Source organism: Coregonus clupeaformis, chromosome 40 (assembly GCF_020615455.1).
Source record: "Coregonus clupeaformis isolate EN_2021a chromosome 40, ASM2061545v1, whole genome shotgun sequence".
Classification (NCBI taxonomy): domain Eukaryota; kingdom Metazoa; phylum Chordata; class Actinopteri; order Salmoniformes; family Salmonidae; genus Coregonus; species Coregonus clupeaformis.
In genome coordinates, this window is record NC_059231.1 from 20,856,095 (window position 1) to 20,871,802 (window position 15,708).

The 15,708-nt window shown below is 43.0% G+C and overlaps 1 protein-coding gene across 1 annotated transcript in view; it reads right to left on the reverse strand.

The window, feature by feature from the left end:
• The window catches only part of cerkl (ceramide kinase-like), a 69,356-nt gene that overhangs the window by 956 nt on the left and 52,692 nt on the right, over window positions 1-15,708 (reverse strand). The window contains exons 5-12 of the mRNA XM_041868913.2: window positions 12,160-12,302; window positions 7,614-7,688; window positions 4,585-4,762; window positions 4,102-4,170; window positions 3,823-3,848; window positions 3,607-3,715; window positions 1,552-1,648; window positions 146-345 (exon numbers count right to left, since the gene is read on the reverse strand). Coding sequence (XP_041724847.1) covers window positions 146-345; window positions 1,552-1,648; window positions 3,607-3,715; window positions 3,823-3,848; window positions 4,102-4,170; window positions 4,585-4,762; window positions 7,614-7,688; window positions 12,160-12,302 — 897 coding nt within the window. The remainder of the gene's footprint in view (window positions 1-145; window positions 346-1,551; window positions 1,649-3,606; window positions 3,716-3,822; window positions 3,849-4,101; window positions 4,171-4,584; window positions 4,763-7,613; window positions 7,689-12,159; window positions 12,303-15,708) is intronic.

The window sequence follows — 15,708 nt, forward strand, 5'->3', positions numbered from 1 at the left end:
TTCACAAAGCGTCTCAGAGTAGGGCTGCTGATCTAGGATCACGTTTAAGATCAGCACTTCTACTCTGATACGCTTTATGAAAATGAATACAACCCCTAATGTATGAGGTTTATCAGTGCAGGTGCTATGGGGCTTTGGGCTGTACCTGATGAGCAGCTCTGAGGGCGCCTCCAGTAGGTCTCCGTCTACGTTCCAGGGGTAGGCCCCCTCGGAGGAGATGATGGGCGTGTTCTTAAAGTCATACTCTCTGTTGTCCTCAGCGATGTCATCAGACCAGCTGCTCTGAGAGCAGGGGCGGAGCCTCACAGCCCACACTGTCTGCGTCTCCACGAAGGAGAAACTGAACTGGAGAGGAGGAGGACGAGGAGGAGGAGAAGAAGAATATTATATTATTGTCCAATTGTATACAAGGAGGATCCAACATCCCTTCCTAGGACCTCCAATAAGCTCTGAGAGGGAGGCGAGGAACAGAGGAAAGAAGGACTGAGAGAACAAGACCATTGTCTCAGTCAGTTGCAACTCCAACCACTAGGGGGCAGTGATGCACAGCAGCAGGCTACATACATGTCCCAGACAAGACAATTCCCTACACAGCAATGACACCGTCTATGACCCTGGTCACCAAGGTTTCATCCTGTCCTCGACAACAGTTCAGTTCAGTTAAGCCACCGTAACCATGAACATAGTACATATGAACGACACAGCATATCTTTTGTTAATGAAGTAAACAGGGAATGCATGGAGTACAGGGTCTATATATGATAGTGGAACATTTCCAACCACAACTGGTTTATGTATTCTGACTTCCCATCCGCTTTGTGGGATGTTGTTTTGCAGACTTTGTTTCCCAGACATCGTTCAAATCAAATACCGTTTTTTTTTCAATAGAAGTCAGACTATAAATAGACTGGGCTGTTTGTTTGTCTGAGTCATAATTTAATAATTTCAACTTCCTGTTGTTTTCATGGGAAATGGCCCAATAACATAAACATTAGTCAGAACTGCTCCCAGATGGACAGCATTGAAATGATGAAGTCCTCTCTAACTATTTGTCTGAACATTATGACAGTACACTAAAGCAATATGTTTGTATCAGTCCTCAGGTAGACTTCCACCCACTGTGAGTGATCCCTGCCCAGTCACACAGTCACCCAGTAGCCTGCCATACAGTACCCTATACCTCCAACTGTTTATTTAGAATGTAGGTTAACAAACAGGCTTAGATTAGATTGTGTTGGATGTAAAAAAAAAAAAAAAAAAGAGGACAGACGGGCTGCTGGCCTCTGAAATGGACTAATCTATATAAGCCTGAAAAGTGTTTTAGGGAAATCTGACAATCAGTGATTAATTTGACTTGACAGTATGCTAATTCCACTTAAACTCTTAGGGAAGCTAACTCCATTAGTGACTGCAGGATTTCCTCTGTGTGTGTGTGTGTGTGTGTGTGTGTTTGCATATACGCCTGCGTGTGTAAGTGCGTAAGTACGTGCTTGCATTTGGGTGTGTGTGGGTGAGTGTGTAAGGAAGGAAGGGCTACCCTGGTGACCTCACCTGATTGTTTACACTGTTGTATCTCTTCAGGTGTTTGATAAACTCTGACCTGGACGTGTTTGCTGCTGTGATCAGGGCCATGCTGCCATTGTTCAGCCTTACAGAGAGAGAGAGATTCATTTTTAAAAATCTGTTCATATGTATACTACATTACTGTGGCCAATGCAATCCAAACAGGTTGATAAAGCAACAAATCCTATATTCTTCCTGTCATCTGTCACCATGCAGTAGAATAGAGAATGTCAGGAACAGAACAGAGAGTGGTATTCATTAGTTCTACTTACACCTACTACTGTATGTGTTATTGTAAACGTGTCAGCTAATATTACATATCTACAAACACTACTGTTCCTTGTGTAGTTAAGGTTGATGATGCTATAATAAGCAGTGTGGTTCCACTTCACTGTGTGAGGCCTGTTGCTCTCCCACATGCTACATCATTACTGAGGCCAGACTCAGACTGCGGCTGTCTCAAATGGCACCCTATTCCCTAAGTAGTGCACTATTTTGAACAAAAATACAAAAGTAGTGCACTATACAGGAGCCTAGAAGAACCTTTTGGGGTTCTAAAAATTGCCACATGGGGAACCTTTCCAGTCCAAAAAGGTTCCTTGAGAAACCCCTCTGAAAAGGGCCTTTGAGGAACCCCTATGTAAAGGTTCAAACCAGAACCTTTTTGTGATTGGAGAGGTTCAATTTTGAACCTTTTGAATAATATATTGTAGAGGTGTCAGCTTATCAGAAGATTAGAGGTGTGGCTTATTGGAGGCGTGGCATTGAGCTGGTTCTTTTTGTCCACCTGTTAGAGTAAATTACATTCCTGTTCATCATGTTCAGTTTGTACACTGCAACTTTGAATGTTCCTTGAATATTTATGCATATTATAGTATAATATCAATAAGACTAACATTACTGATTACATATAGTAGTAAAGCGGTAACTATTCCAACTTTTGCAAAGGCTCTTGAAGAACTCATACACCTCTGTAAGCCTCATTGAAGCTACAAAACTGTCAGAGTTCAACCTACAACAGAACAGATGAACAGGAATGACATTTAGCCCCACGGGTGGCCTAAAAATATCTATATAAAAGGCACGCCCCTACTAAGCCATGCTTCCAGTCCAGGGTTCCTCCAGGAATCCGATGCTACATTGAAACATAAAAGTTTCCTCCAAGAACCCCTCCACTAACCAAAGGTGCAAATATGAACCATTGCCTAGCAATGGTTCCTTGACGAAATCTAGAAGTTCCTTGAGGATCTCCAGGGTTCCTCAAGTCACCAGTAATTCTAAGAATGTAGGGAATAGGATACCATTTGTCTAAGCGACCTATAAATCCTGGTCCTGCAGTGCCCACAGATGCTCTGGTCTTTAAGTCCTCCCTCTCTGCCACTCCCTTTAATAAGCTCTGCCACTCCCTTTAATAAGCTCTGCCACTCCCTTTAATAAACTCTGCCACTCCCTTTAATCAGAGTAATTATGTGCTGATTAGTACAGTTAGAAGCCTTTGACCTCCGTAGTCTGATCTCAATCCCAGAGGATTACCTGGAACTGGCTTGTATGGCCCCTGTATGGCAATGGCCGGGCTGGGAGGCTGGGCTCCATGTCTACTGAGATACCACAGACACACTGACCCAGTTCACTCATTGGCTTTATTTACTCACACACACCTAACACAGCATGGCATGGCAGCTCGGAATCATCAAGCCATTCTCACTGGTCCAGGACTTAGATCATGCACATTGCTCAGTCAACCACACGCACATACTAGACACAGATGCAGGCTCGCATGCACTCACGCACATGTAGGCATTGATGCAGGTTTGCATGCACTCGCGCACATGTAGGCATTGATGCAGGTTTGCATGCACTCACGCACATGTAGGCATTGATGCAGGTTTGCATGTATTGCAGTCATATGCAGGAGGTGGTTGTGATCAGAGAGACCCAGATTCCTCATTTGCTTATTTTAACATGTTTTATTTTTAGAAGACCTCGACATCGCTGTTGTTTTGTGTATAAGTTTGAAAGAAAAAGAGAGAGAGACTCACATACCTGGTGTTAGGGGCCAGGCCCCTTGGGGCCATGGAGCAGAGACAGGGGATGGCCATGATGCTGACGTTGAGGAACAGACCCCGGGTGGTCGTCCATGACTCTTCCTCTTCTAGAGAAGATCAAGGAGGGGGAGAAGTTTTAGTGAGGAGAGAGTTAAACTAGAAGATGATATATAGAAAAGTTCACATTGCTAAACATCATCCATGACAAACTCACCTATGTCGTCTTTTAAGGACTCATTTCTGCAACAAACAAAAAAATGGTTGTATAAAGTTTTGCAATTCGTTTTCTGATGCATCATTTTGTCTTTTGTCTTTTTGTGTGAGAATCTCCCCCCATATTCAGTCGGTTGATCTTCTACATCGGAGGCATTTTGGTTTTCTTCCAATGACCAATTAAGCCCACAGAGGCCTGTTTCAAATCAAATTCACACAGCTAAATACTATCAAACTTGGACTGCAGAGTCTAATCATCAGACAGTCTTCTGTCACTTACTTTACTGAATCCAGTGTTTCAGTCTGGACCTTCTTCACAGGAAGATAGGACAACTCACAGTCTTCAGGCCTGCAATCAGACATAACCATACAGAGAGAGAGAGAGAGAGAGAGAGAGGGAGGGAGGGGAAGGGAGGGAGGGAGGGAGGGAGGGAGGGAGGGAGGGAGGGAGGGAGGGAGGGAGAAGGAGAAGAATACAGAGGAGAAGAGAGAGAAGAGAAGAGAAGAGAGAGAGCAGGCTTCAGATGGCTGGATTGGAGAAGAGGAGGGATGGTTCCCTAGAGACAGATTAATGTGTGATAAAGAGACTGTTCAGAAGGAAACCCTAGCTAGCAGGCTGGCAAGTCTCTTTCCCTGTAGGATTAGGCCACACTTTATGAGGGAAATGGTGTGATGTGTGTTTTTGTGTGTGTGTGCGTGTGTGTGTGTGTGCACACTATGCATGTGTGTCTTTGCATGTGACTGTCTAGAGAGACTGTCTTACTTCAGGTTTGCCAGCGTTTTGATCACTGCAAACTCCCGTCTCTGCCCGGGTGGCATCCAGCGATGCCTCTCTGCCAAGGCCAGCGTCCGCCCGCCGAAACCAAACATGGCAGAGAAGCCGAAACGCAGGAGGCGACTCAGACAACTGAAACTACACACATCTACCTCCTGATGGTGGCCTGGAGAGACACAGATTGGAAAAAAAGAGGGCAGAAGTATAGATATCACAGATATCAATGATTGTACAGTATGAAGTTGGCATCACGATGCTTCAGCTTGAATGACATGCTTTTACTGGATGATGTGTTCTCTGTCAGAGATAGAATTACTATGTGTATGGCATTCTTTCATTTCAGCGGTAGGCCTACATTTAGTCCAGCATCAAAATGGCCAATTATTTACCTCTGGTTAATAACTTCCATTATATCGGACTATGTCATAGTCATAGCTCTTGTGGCAATATAGGCTTCTAATGGTACAGACACAGGTTCCCATCCAATTGGCCTATACACATTCCTGACCTCTTTCTGTCTCGCCCATATATGGCTCCCCAATCCCATACCTCATGAATATTCATGAAGGTCTAAAACATCCTGCCAGTTGGCCTTATTCACATGCGTAAATATTGCTTAATTAGAAAACCAACAAGCCCTATATCGGCCTGTCGTAAATAAGCATCACCATGCCCTGTTGGTGTCAGGTGTTCTGTGTTGTTGTTTACATGAGTTTGCCTCCAAGCCAAAAGGACATATCTTAAAAAGAAAAACATTTGTCTGTGTGTTCATTTCTAATCAGGCGAGATTTGACAGTTTTTTGGAAGGAGGTAGGGTTCAGTCATGTCAAAAAGACTACTTAGGAAATGTTGTTTGTTTGCATTCCCTGAATAAGATGCTTAGACAGGGAGATAAACTGTTGACAAATTAATTATCTAATGCTGCTCCATATTGTTAATTCAGAATAAAGTGTGAATTGTATGAAATATTCTCACAGTGTACATGCTATTCTATGTGTACAAGAATGTGAACACAAAACCAATCATCCATCTACATAACCGCTGACAGAACTGGACTGAACTGCACCGACTGAACTGCATGGCCTGGGTGTTGCTAGAAGTCTCACCTAGCTCAGTGTTATGGATTACAGCACCATATGGCCCATAACGTAAGACAGAGGATTTAATGTAGGGTTATCTTGTTTAGTTGAGGTCAGCATTGGGTTTATAATGGAAGTCTATTGTAGCATGAGTGATTGTTTCAATAGGATTACCATTTGTACTGTACACACAATTTTCTGCATGGGATAGATGCTATTTTTTCATTACATTTCGAACTGATTTTATTATACATTGTACTGCGTTTATAACATGAATACAGCTAATGCAAGACATGTATTGCTCGAATGTCCACAAAAAGAGGGCAATTTTTTGGTGATTATTTTCTATTGTTCTATGACTTTGGAGAGGTTGAGTCTCTACCTTAACCATGACAAGAGAAATCTACAAATTATATTTTGTGTGTCATGTTTTCCAAGCCCTGCTACTATGTGTAATCTCTTGACACAAGCCCAATCCTCTTGTCTGTCAGGCTAAGCCCAGGAGAGGCTCACACAGCACCGACAACACAACAGGCCAGACAGTTCACTACCAGGAACTTCCAACTCCCTCGACAGACAGACAGACAGACAGACAGACAGACAGACAGACAGACAGACACAGAGACAGACACAGAGACAGACAGACAGATAGACAGACATCAGACGATAGCCTCGCTGCATTTATGCAGGACTGAGGTAAAAAGCAGATCACTGCAGTCGGTTGTGGACCAGCAGACCAGCCAACAGACGTATAGTATAGGTGTGTGTGAGTGTGTGTGTGTGTGTGTGTGTGAGAGAGAGTGCGAGAGTGCTTATGGTTTTAGGTGCTTGTAATCTCTGAACTCCAGAACCAAATATCACCTGCCCAAGCCAGCTACTAGATTTGTTAACGTTTATGTTAAGTCTGTCACAAGAGACTCAGCGAGTGTGAGAAAGCCCTATCTAATCATATGAGAAAAAACAAAGAACGTGTGAGGGACAGGATGACAGCCGTTCCCCGTCGTTCTCCAGGGACTGTTCATTCTTCCAGGGACCTGTTAACTAGATCTAGAAGACAATACCAGCAGCTCTGCTCATAGCCTCCCACATCCCACAATGGCAGCTATGGAGCTAATTAAGGACTTTATGGAGCTAATTAAGGACTTTATGGAGCTAATTAAGGACTTTAAGCACCAGATTGCACCAACCACTAGTTCCTCACCTATCATTCTATTGTGGCAGAAGAGAACCTTATAATACTGAAACTGATACCCTGTGTGTGGATCACACACGAAAGCACGCACACACACACACACACGCACACCGACACGAGCAAACGCACACACTCACTCACGCACGCACGCACGCACGCACGCACGCACGCACGCACGCACGCACGCACGCACGCACGCACGCACGCACGCCGCACGCACGCACACACACACACACACCACACACACACACACACACACACACACACACACACACACACACACACACACACACACACACACACACACACACACACACACACACACACACACACACAACTCGGTGGACTTGTAAAGTAAATATGCATAACATTTACATATTAATCTAGTCAGTGTATATTATTTGAGCTCCATTAGGGAAAGGGGGATACCTAGTCAGTTGTACAACTGAATGCATTCAACTGAAATGTGTCTTCCACATTTAACCCAACACCTCTGAATCAGAGAGGTGCGGAGGGCTGCCTTAATTCGACATCCACGTCTTGCGCCAGGGGAACAGTGGGGTAACTGCCTTGCTCAGGGGCAGAATGACATATTTTTACCTTGTCAGCTCGGGGATTCGATCCAGCAACCTTTCGGTTACTGGCCCAACGCTCCTACCCGCCAGGCTGTTCCATTGCAGCTCTATAATCAGTAGTATCGTAGTGATGTCTACAGCTGAAATGGGATAATACAGGAGAACAAGTACCCATGATGATGTGCATTGCAGCAGTAACAGGATGCCGTATGCCATGGACAGAACATGCCACCATGTCAGTGGAGCCTGGAGAGAAAGAGACGGAGAACAACGTCAGTGGAATGCCATACAAATTATACAGTCATCAAACAACAGGTCGTTCTCAAAGGGGAATGTCTTTACCATCCAGGTAGTTTGGCTATTTTCATTCACTTACAGTATATACATTCTCAGATTTCCCAAACCTATAATGGCTGACCATATTATTGCAGAGGTAAGCCACCTGATTGTGGCAAGCTATCACGATTCACAGTGATACAAAAGACGAGGAAACCTATGCAAACACAATGTATCTCACTGTCTGTGGATGAGGTAGGGTTAATAATGAACTAAATGTGCACTTTGTTAGAGGGCATTCATTAAACGTAATATTGTCTGGTGCCAACTAGGTCGAGTTCACCTTGCGGGCAGCGGTGGCCGGGATAAAACAGGTGTCAGTGTGTTTGTACTGATTACAGACATAGACAAACACACAGGATGAGGAGAGCGAGAGAGCGAGCGAGAGAGAGAGAAAGAAACAGAGACAGAGAGTATGAGAGAGAGAGAGAGAGAGAGAGAGAGAGAGAGAGAGAGAGAGAGAGAGAGAGAGAGAGAGAGAGAGAGAGAGAGAGAGAGAGAGAGAAAGAAAGAGATCGAGAGAGAAAGAGATGGAGATCGAGAGCAGAGATCGAGAGCAGCGAGAGAGAGAGAGAGAGAGAGAGAGAGAGAGAGAGAGAGAGAGAGAGAGAGAGAGAGAGAGAGAGAGAGAGAGAGAGAGAGAGAGAGAGAAAGAAAGAGATCGAGAGAGAAAGAGATGGAGATCGAGAGCAGAGATCGAGAGCAGCGAGAGAGAGAGAGAGAGAGAGAGAGAGAGAGAGAGTGAGAGAGAGAGAGAGAGAGAAGGAAAGATGGAGAGAGAGAGAGCAGAGATCGAGAGCAGCGAGAGAGAGAGAGAGAGAGAGAGAGAGAGAGAAAGAAGAGAGGAGAGAGAGAGAGAGAGAGAGAGATAGAGAGAGAAAGAGATCGAGAGAGAAAGAGATGGAGATCGAGAGCAGAGATCGAGAGCAGCGAGAGAGAGAGAGAGAGAGAGAGAGAGAGAGAGAGAGAGAGAGAGAGAGAGAGAGAGAGAGAGAGAGAGAGAGAGAGAGAGAGAGAGAGAGAGAGAGAGAGCAGGTTGTCTGTCACCTGGTGAGTAGGCATTTCCTTTCATGCTGCTATCTGCCATGTTGTTTGCTCAGATTAACAGGATATAACAACTGATGTCTGTAAATGAGTAGGTCTGTAGACAGACAGGCTGGGTGAGAAACTGACCTTTCCCGCCTCTCCTCTGACATGGTGGCGTGGATACCACGGAACACATACAGGAGTCATACTCAGACAGATCGGCTACAGAGAGATAGACCTCCCAAGTTTCTGCTTATGTTATAGACTCCCCCCATAAACCAACCCCTCTCCAGACCCTGCATCTTCATTGCTGTTATTACATAACATTACATTACATTTGATAAGGTGGATGAAGGAAATTTCAGGAATATTTTCATTCATCAAAAATACAGAATGTTGATTAGTCATAGAATTGAATTTAAGAAATACATTGAAATGTAAGTGTAATTAAGATACTTCAAGTAGCTAATACATTTCTAAATGTTTCGAGAGGATAAGCATTGTAATTGCTTATTATGCATTAACTAATCATTTGCATAGTGTGATTAATATCCTCTTTACTCTATTGTCCCTTATAATTCAATATATCTACAGTGTAGATAAATGCCACCTGAGATTTCCCCAATACTACAATGGAACTAGTGTAGATGATAATGTAGTATTTTCCATCATCAGTTGTTTTAGCATCTATTGTTCCTAGCCATTGTTGTGTGTGGTGCTCACATTATCACCAGCGATGGTAATTCCATCATTTACCATCATTAATGACCTCTTCTCAAAAGGCACACACACTTCTTCATACTGCGCCAACAATGTTAGCATCTCCATGTGAACACTGTACATCACCCATACACACAACAGCATTACAGATGAAGAGAGCTAGCATGCAGGAGGAGGAGTGGAAGAGAGAGAGAGAAATAGAGAGACAGAGAGAGCAAATAAAGAGAGAGAAAGAGGAAGAGAGAGAGCCAGCGAGAGAGGGAGAGAGAGAGAAAGAAAATGTCCTTGGAAGTGTGCGAGGCACTTCTGCAGAACAATTAACTTAATTAAGCAGACATCATGAATATTCATAAGCCCGTTAATGTCTCCTCATCCCGGCCGGCAGATGAATGTGATGCTAGTCTAGTCAAGCATGTCTCAGAGAGAGAGAGAGAATAAGAGAGCGAGAGAGAGAGTCAGAGAGAGAGAGCCAGAGAGAGAGAGAGAAAGAGAGAGAGAGAGAGAGAGAGAGAGAGAGAGAGAGACCCTGGAAGGGAAAACTAACGGCACCAACATTTTGGTTGTTTGTCTGGAATATCAAAGAAATTAACAGTCCCCCTGAAACCCTTTAAACCGGTCCAATTAATTTGAATCCTGTTGTTTATATGCTACACATACCAAACAGCTGTATAATATGTATGTATAAATTAGAAATGGTTTCTTGATTAGCATGCTCAGTGCGTTTAATTGGCCTTTTTCTAAATGAAATATACTTGTAATCCTCTGTGTAACACTACTGATACTGTTTCTTAAGTAAGATTATGTGATGATTGGATAATATTTTTTACGATGTAAACGTTTTAACTATGACGGCAATAGCAATTAGTTAGCTCAACTTTCAAATCTCAGAAAACAAACAAATGCATTAAATGCAAGAATTGTGAGATATATAATAGATATGGATATTGTTGAGACTATGGATATAATTGTTTACTTTGACAGTACCATAATACCACCTATCATTTAAGTTCAAATGGTGTAATGTTGCTAAACTGTGGAGCAGATCTGGGTTCAAATACATGTGAATTTGAGTATTTGTTATTTAAATACTTGTTTTCTGTGTATTTGAGTATTTTCTAATAATGGGGCCCGAATCAACTGCTTTTTCAATACTTTCCAAGTGTATTTCCAACTACATTCCAATGTTCAACTACTTGTGTTTTCAAATAAAACATATCAAAAGACTTACTAACCAAATGACTTTGAAAGTAACTGAAATCCCCTAAACAGTATTTGAACCCAGGGCTGCTGTGGAGATTGTTTATTACTTCCTTCAACAAAAGAGATATGATCACATCCCTCCTCAGTCTCAGGAGTGACCTAGTCCTGTACAGCGGTATCTATTCCTCCTAGGGTGCCTATCTCTCCTCGCTCTCCTGTTTGTGACGGGAAACTCTTTACAAATACTCCATTGGGAAACACACTAATGAAGCGATACAGTGACTTCTGAGCGTCCAATTTGCAGCGGGTGCAGAGTTGGAGGGCTTCCATCCTTGGCTGCTAACAACAGCACTCAATTTTACCACCACAGCCTAGAATGACGCATGAAGGTCAAACTGTTGGCTTAAAAAGCCAAACTGGCCCACGCCACCATTGTTGATACCCTCGCTGCTGGCTGTGGTGTGTAGGGTAATTTATGGTGTGTGTGTGTGTGTGTGTGTGTGTGTGGCTATGAGGGTTTAATCCACTAATAATGGGAGTGATGAGCTCTTTATAACCATCCAATCAGCTAATGTCTGAGCCACATGCATTTACGATGGTTGATAGACCGCCAATGTTCACAATTTTAAAGTGCAATAGAATGCTGTATAATTGTTGTTCCGTCTCAAATAGACGGCAATTAGCTCCCAGTGCAATCAAACCAAATTAAACCAAATATAAAATTATACATTTGCTTGAACGACCAGTTTGTTTTCAACAGAAGAGGAAATCCCTCTCGCTATGGAAATGTCCTTGATATTGGACAATATTGTGATGTTTGTCAATTACATGGTTCTGGAGAAGTTTTGATTGGCTAAGAAATCACTTAGATCTGTAAGCACAATATTACAGCGCTGAAATGTGACAATCCTCTGTCAGCTATGCTTCAAGAAAACATTTAGAACCACCCTGACCTCTATGGCCTGATGGTGTGTAGTAACATTCAAACTAAAACCACTCAAACCAATATGGTGTTGTAATAGCAGATGTACTCTTCATAAACTACAGGGTCATCTCATCACCCGGAGAAAAGCTGTTCTAAATATTGGGGGAGGATTGAAAACAGCTGCAGAGGAGAGCGCTCAAGCCACCCTTGCTCCTCACCTGCTGGTGTGTGTGTGTATGTGTGTGTGTGTGTGTGTGTGTGTGTGAGTGTGTGTGTGTGTGTGTGTGTGTGTGTATGGGTGCGCCACCACCCTTGCTCCTCACCTGCTGGTGTGTGTGTGTGTGTGTGTGTGTGTGTATGTGTATGTGTATGTGTATGTGTATGTGTGTGTGTGTGTGTGTGTGTGTGAGTGTGTATGTGTGTGTGTATGTGTGTGTGTGTGTGTGTGTGTGTGTGTGTGTGTGTGTGTGTGTGTGTGTGTGTGGGTGCGCCACCACCCTTGCTCTTCACCTGCTGGTATTAGCCCTAGAGGAAGTGTTGCTCGGACAGGCGTGAACATGGAGTCTGTGTCCCTGCCTGCATCCATCTGGGCACGGAGCAACAGCCCGTGGGCCACCTCGGCCACCGAGCCGTCCCCACCGACAACCACAACCCTGGGGAAAACACACACACACATACATGAGAAACAGCACACACAAATCGCCACACCCCAAAAAAAATCTCAAGGGTTCTTTGGGAAGGGTGATGGCTCTATGTGGAACCATACTGAGAACCCTTTAAGCCGTCAATGGATCTTTGCATTTCTTTTAGTGATAATTAAAATGTAGGGACAGCGGATCATTATAATATTTTGGGGTGTGGTTTGTTGACAGCTCTTATTGTGCAACCGTGAGTGAGTGTCATTCCTGTTAATCTAATCTGTTGTGTTATGCTAGAACATGTTATATATGAATATGGCCAATGAAGGTGCATTGTGAAAGACTCATTTATGGCCTTGTGTCAATTGATAATGGATGACTAAGTCAGTAGATCTCAAATCTCTCCTCTGGGAACCCCAGCCGTTCCAGAGCTAATACACTTGATTCAACTTGTTAATAAACACAATAATAAAACCTATGGAATTTTAACAATATAACACCAGAATATAAAAAACCCTGTATGGTTCTACAAAGAACCTTTGAGATTTAGAAAGGTTCTTTATAGAGCCATTCTCCATAAAGGTTCTATAATGAACCATAAAAAAGGGTTCTATATAGCCCCAAAAAGGGTTGTAACCATAGCGGAAAATTTTTGATGGTACTATATATTACTTTTTTTTCAATGTTCTTTATAGAACCTTAGGAAAGGTTCTCTACAGCACCATACATGTTCCATTTAGAACCTTATGAGCATGGTTATTTAAATTAAAAGGGTTCCATATAGCGCATAAAATGGTTATGCTATGGTTACAAGCCAAAGAACCCTTATTTGGCACTATATAGAACCATTTGGTTTTAGTGTGCACTGAGCAGTCTTCACCGACACACATCACCGTCGAGGATAAAGTACAGGGTTATACACACAGCAACACACTGCAACACACACAGCCAATACCATGAAACAGCTCAGGGTAAATGCATGAGTAAGGACTTGCTCCCTCAGCCTATGTAGCTGATCACTGATCACTAGGTAAACATGACATACTGACATAGCATGATAAATCAGTCATATTAATCACCTGACTAAACAGAGAAGGCGTGTGAAATACAGGTCATGGCCAGATAGACACATACACACGCAAGAACGCACACGCACACACACACATAAATGTGCACACAGACATACAGATGCGCGCGCACACACACACACACACCCACACACACACACACACACACACACACACACCTACTGTCTACACTCATCATTATGAATGAATGAGAATGGAGCTGCTTTGGAAAGCGGCCATTTTACAGGCTCCCGACCAATTGTGCTATTTTGTGTCTTTTTTGCCGCTAATCATAACTTATTTTGTACAGAATGGTTCCCCCATCGTTTCCTATAACCGAAAAGAGCTCCTGAACATCAGAACAGCTATCACTAACCTCCATTTGGATGAGGACTTCTACTTCAATGAGTCAGAGGCAAAAGACATATTGATTATCCCGGATCAGGCCCAAATCCCCGACACTTGTAGAAGGAGAAGACAGAGCTATAGAGGCCGGCACTGAGACTACGGCGGCGAGTTAATAACAGGACAAGACATCGGTCTGATTCACGCCTATCTGAGTGGACTGATCCATTGTGGAGGCCGTGGGGATGGCACAGTCCATCACTCTAAGACATGTGCTACTGAAATTGTATATGGTTATATTATGTAAGAACAATGGTGCAACACTAATAAAAATTGGACAGTGGTCGCTGTCCGCGGTTCTGAAACACACCAGTGCGCTGTTGAACTGGCGCCTTTTCCTAGACCATGTTGCTATGTGCATAAAAGCAACGTTAACCAGCATATTGGTGTTGATAACAATGTGGCGGAGGCAGCAGCAGAATGAGGAGACGAGAAAACAGCCCTTGCTTTATTGTCGAAGAAAAGTGAGGAAGAACCCCCAACTTAATTAGGTATATAATCAATAGCCTAACTGTTGAATGTTCCTGGCTTTATAAATCAACCATATATATCTACAGAAAAAAATACAGATCCTGCTTCTGTTGTCTGTTTGAGTGTTTGTTTAATAGCCTACTGATTCCGGGAGCACCAAGCCTCACGCAACCACATGTCTGATAAACTATTTCACTAATTGGGCTGTTTTTTATCTTTGCTATGCTGTAATAAAGGCTTTACACTTTTTCCCCCGTTAGAACAGCCTCTCTGGTATCATTTATAATTCATTTAATGCTGTTTAAACTGTTCCAAATTGTCAGAAAAATTATATTTACAATAATAATAATAACCCTCCTTTTTCTTGATCTCCTTCTTATTGTTATTATTAATATTATTATTATGATCCTCATTATAATAATAAGAAATGTCATTATCATTAGTAGGCTTAGTATAGCAGCCTTGTATAACCACCATCGAGTTGTTGGCCTTAGTTTTAATACTGTACCTTACTTAGGCCTATATTTCCATACTTATATAGGCTACTGTATCAATCAATCATTCAATAGTTCATGTCATCACACAGCATACCAGTCATTCATGATTTTAAATGCAATCAAGCATTTTAGTTTAAAAATAAAATAACAAAGCGACCCTTGAATAATTTGTGTAAACAATAAATAAACCTCTAATATTAAGGAAGTCTCGAGGTTCTGCTCGCCTGAGTTAGAATACCTCATGATAATCTGTAGACCATACTATTTACCGAGAGAGTTTTCATCTGTATTTTCCTAACTGTCTATTTACCTCCAGAAACCGATGCTGGCACTAAGACCGCACTCAACGAGATGTATAGAGCCATAAGCAAACAAGAAAATGATCATCCAAAGGCGGCGCTCCTAGTGGCCAGTGATTTGAATGCAGGGAAACTGAAATCTGTTTTTACAGGCAACATCCGCACTGAGCTAAAGGTAAGAGCTGCCGTTTTCAAGGAGCGGGATCCAGACGCTTATAAGAAATCCCGCTACGCCCTCCGACAAACCATCAAACATGCAAAGTGTCAATACAGGACTAAGTTCGGATCCTACTACAACAGCTCTGATGCTCATCGGATGTGGCAGGGCTTGCAAACTATCACAGATTACAAAGGGAAACCCGGCCGAGAGCTGCCCAGTGATGCAAACCTAGCAGACGAGCTAAATGCCATCTATACTCGCTTCGAGGCAAGCAACACTGAACCATGCATGAGAGCACTAGCTGTTCCGGATGACTGTATGATCACGCTCTCCGTAGCCGATATGTGTAAGACCTTTAAACAGGTAAACATTCATAAGGCCGCAGGGCCAGATGGATTACAAGGACGCATACTCAGAGCATGCGATGACCAGCTGGCAAGTGTCTTCACTGAAATTTTCAACCTCTCCCTGACCTAGTCTGTAATACCTACATGTTTCAAGCAAACCACCATAGTCCCTTTG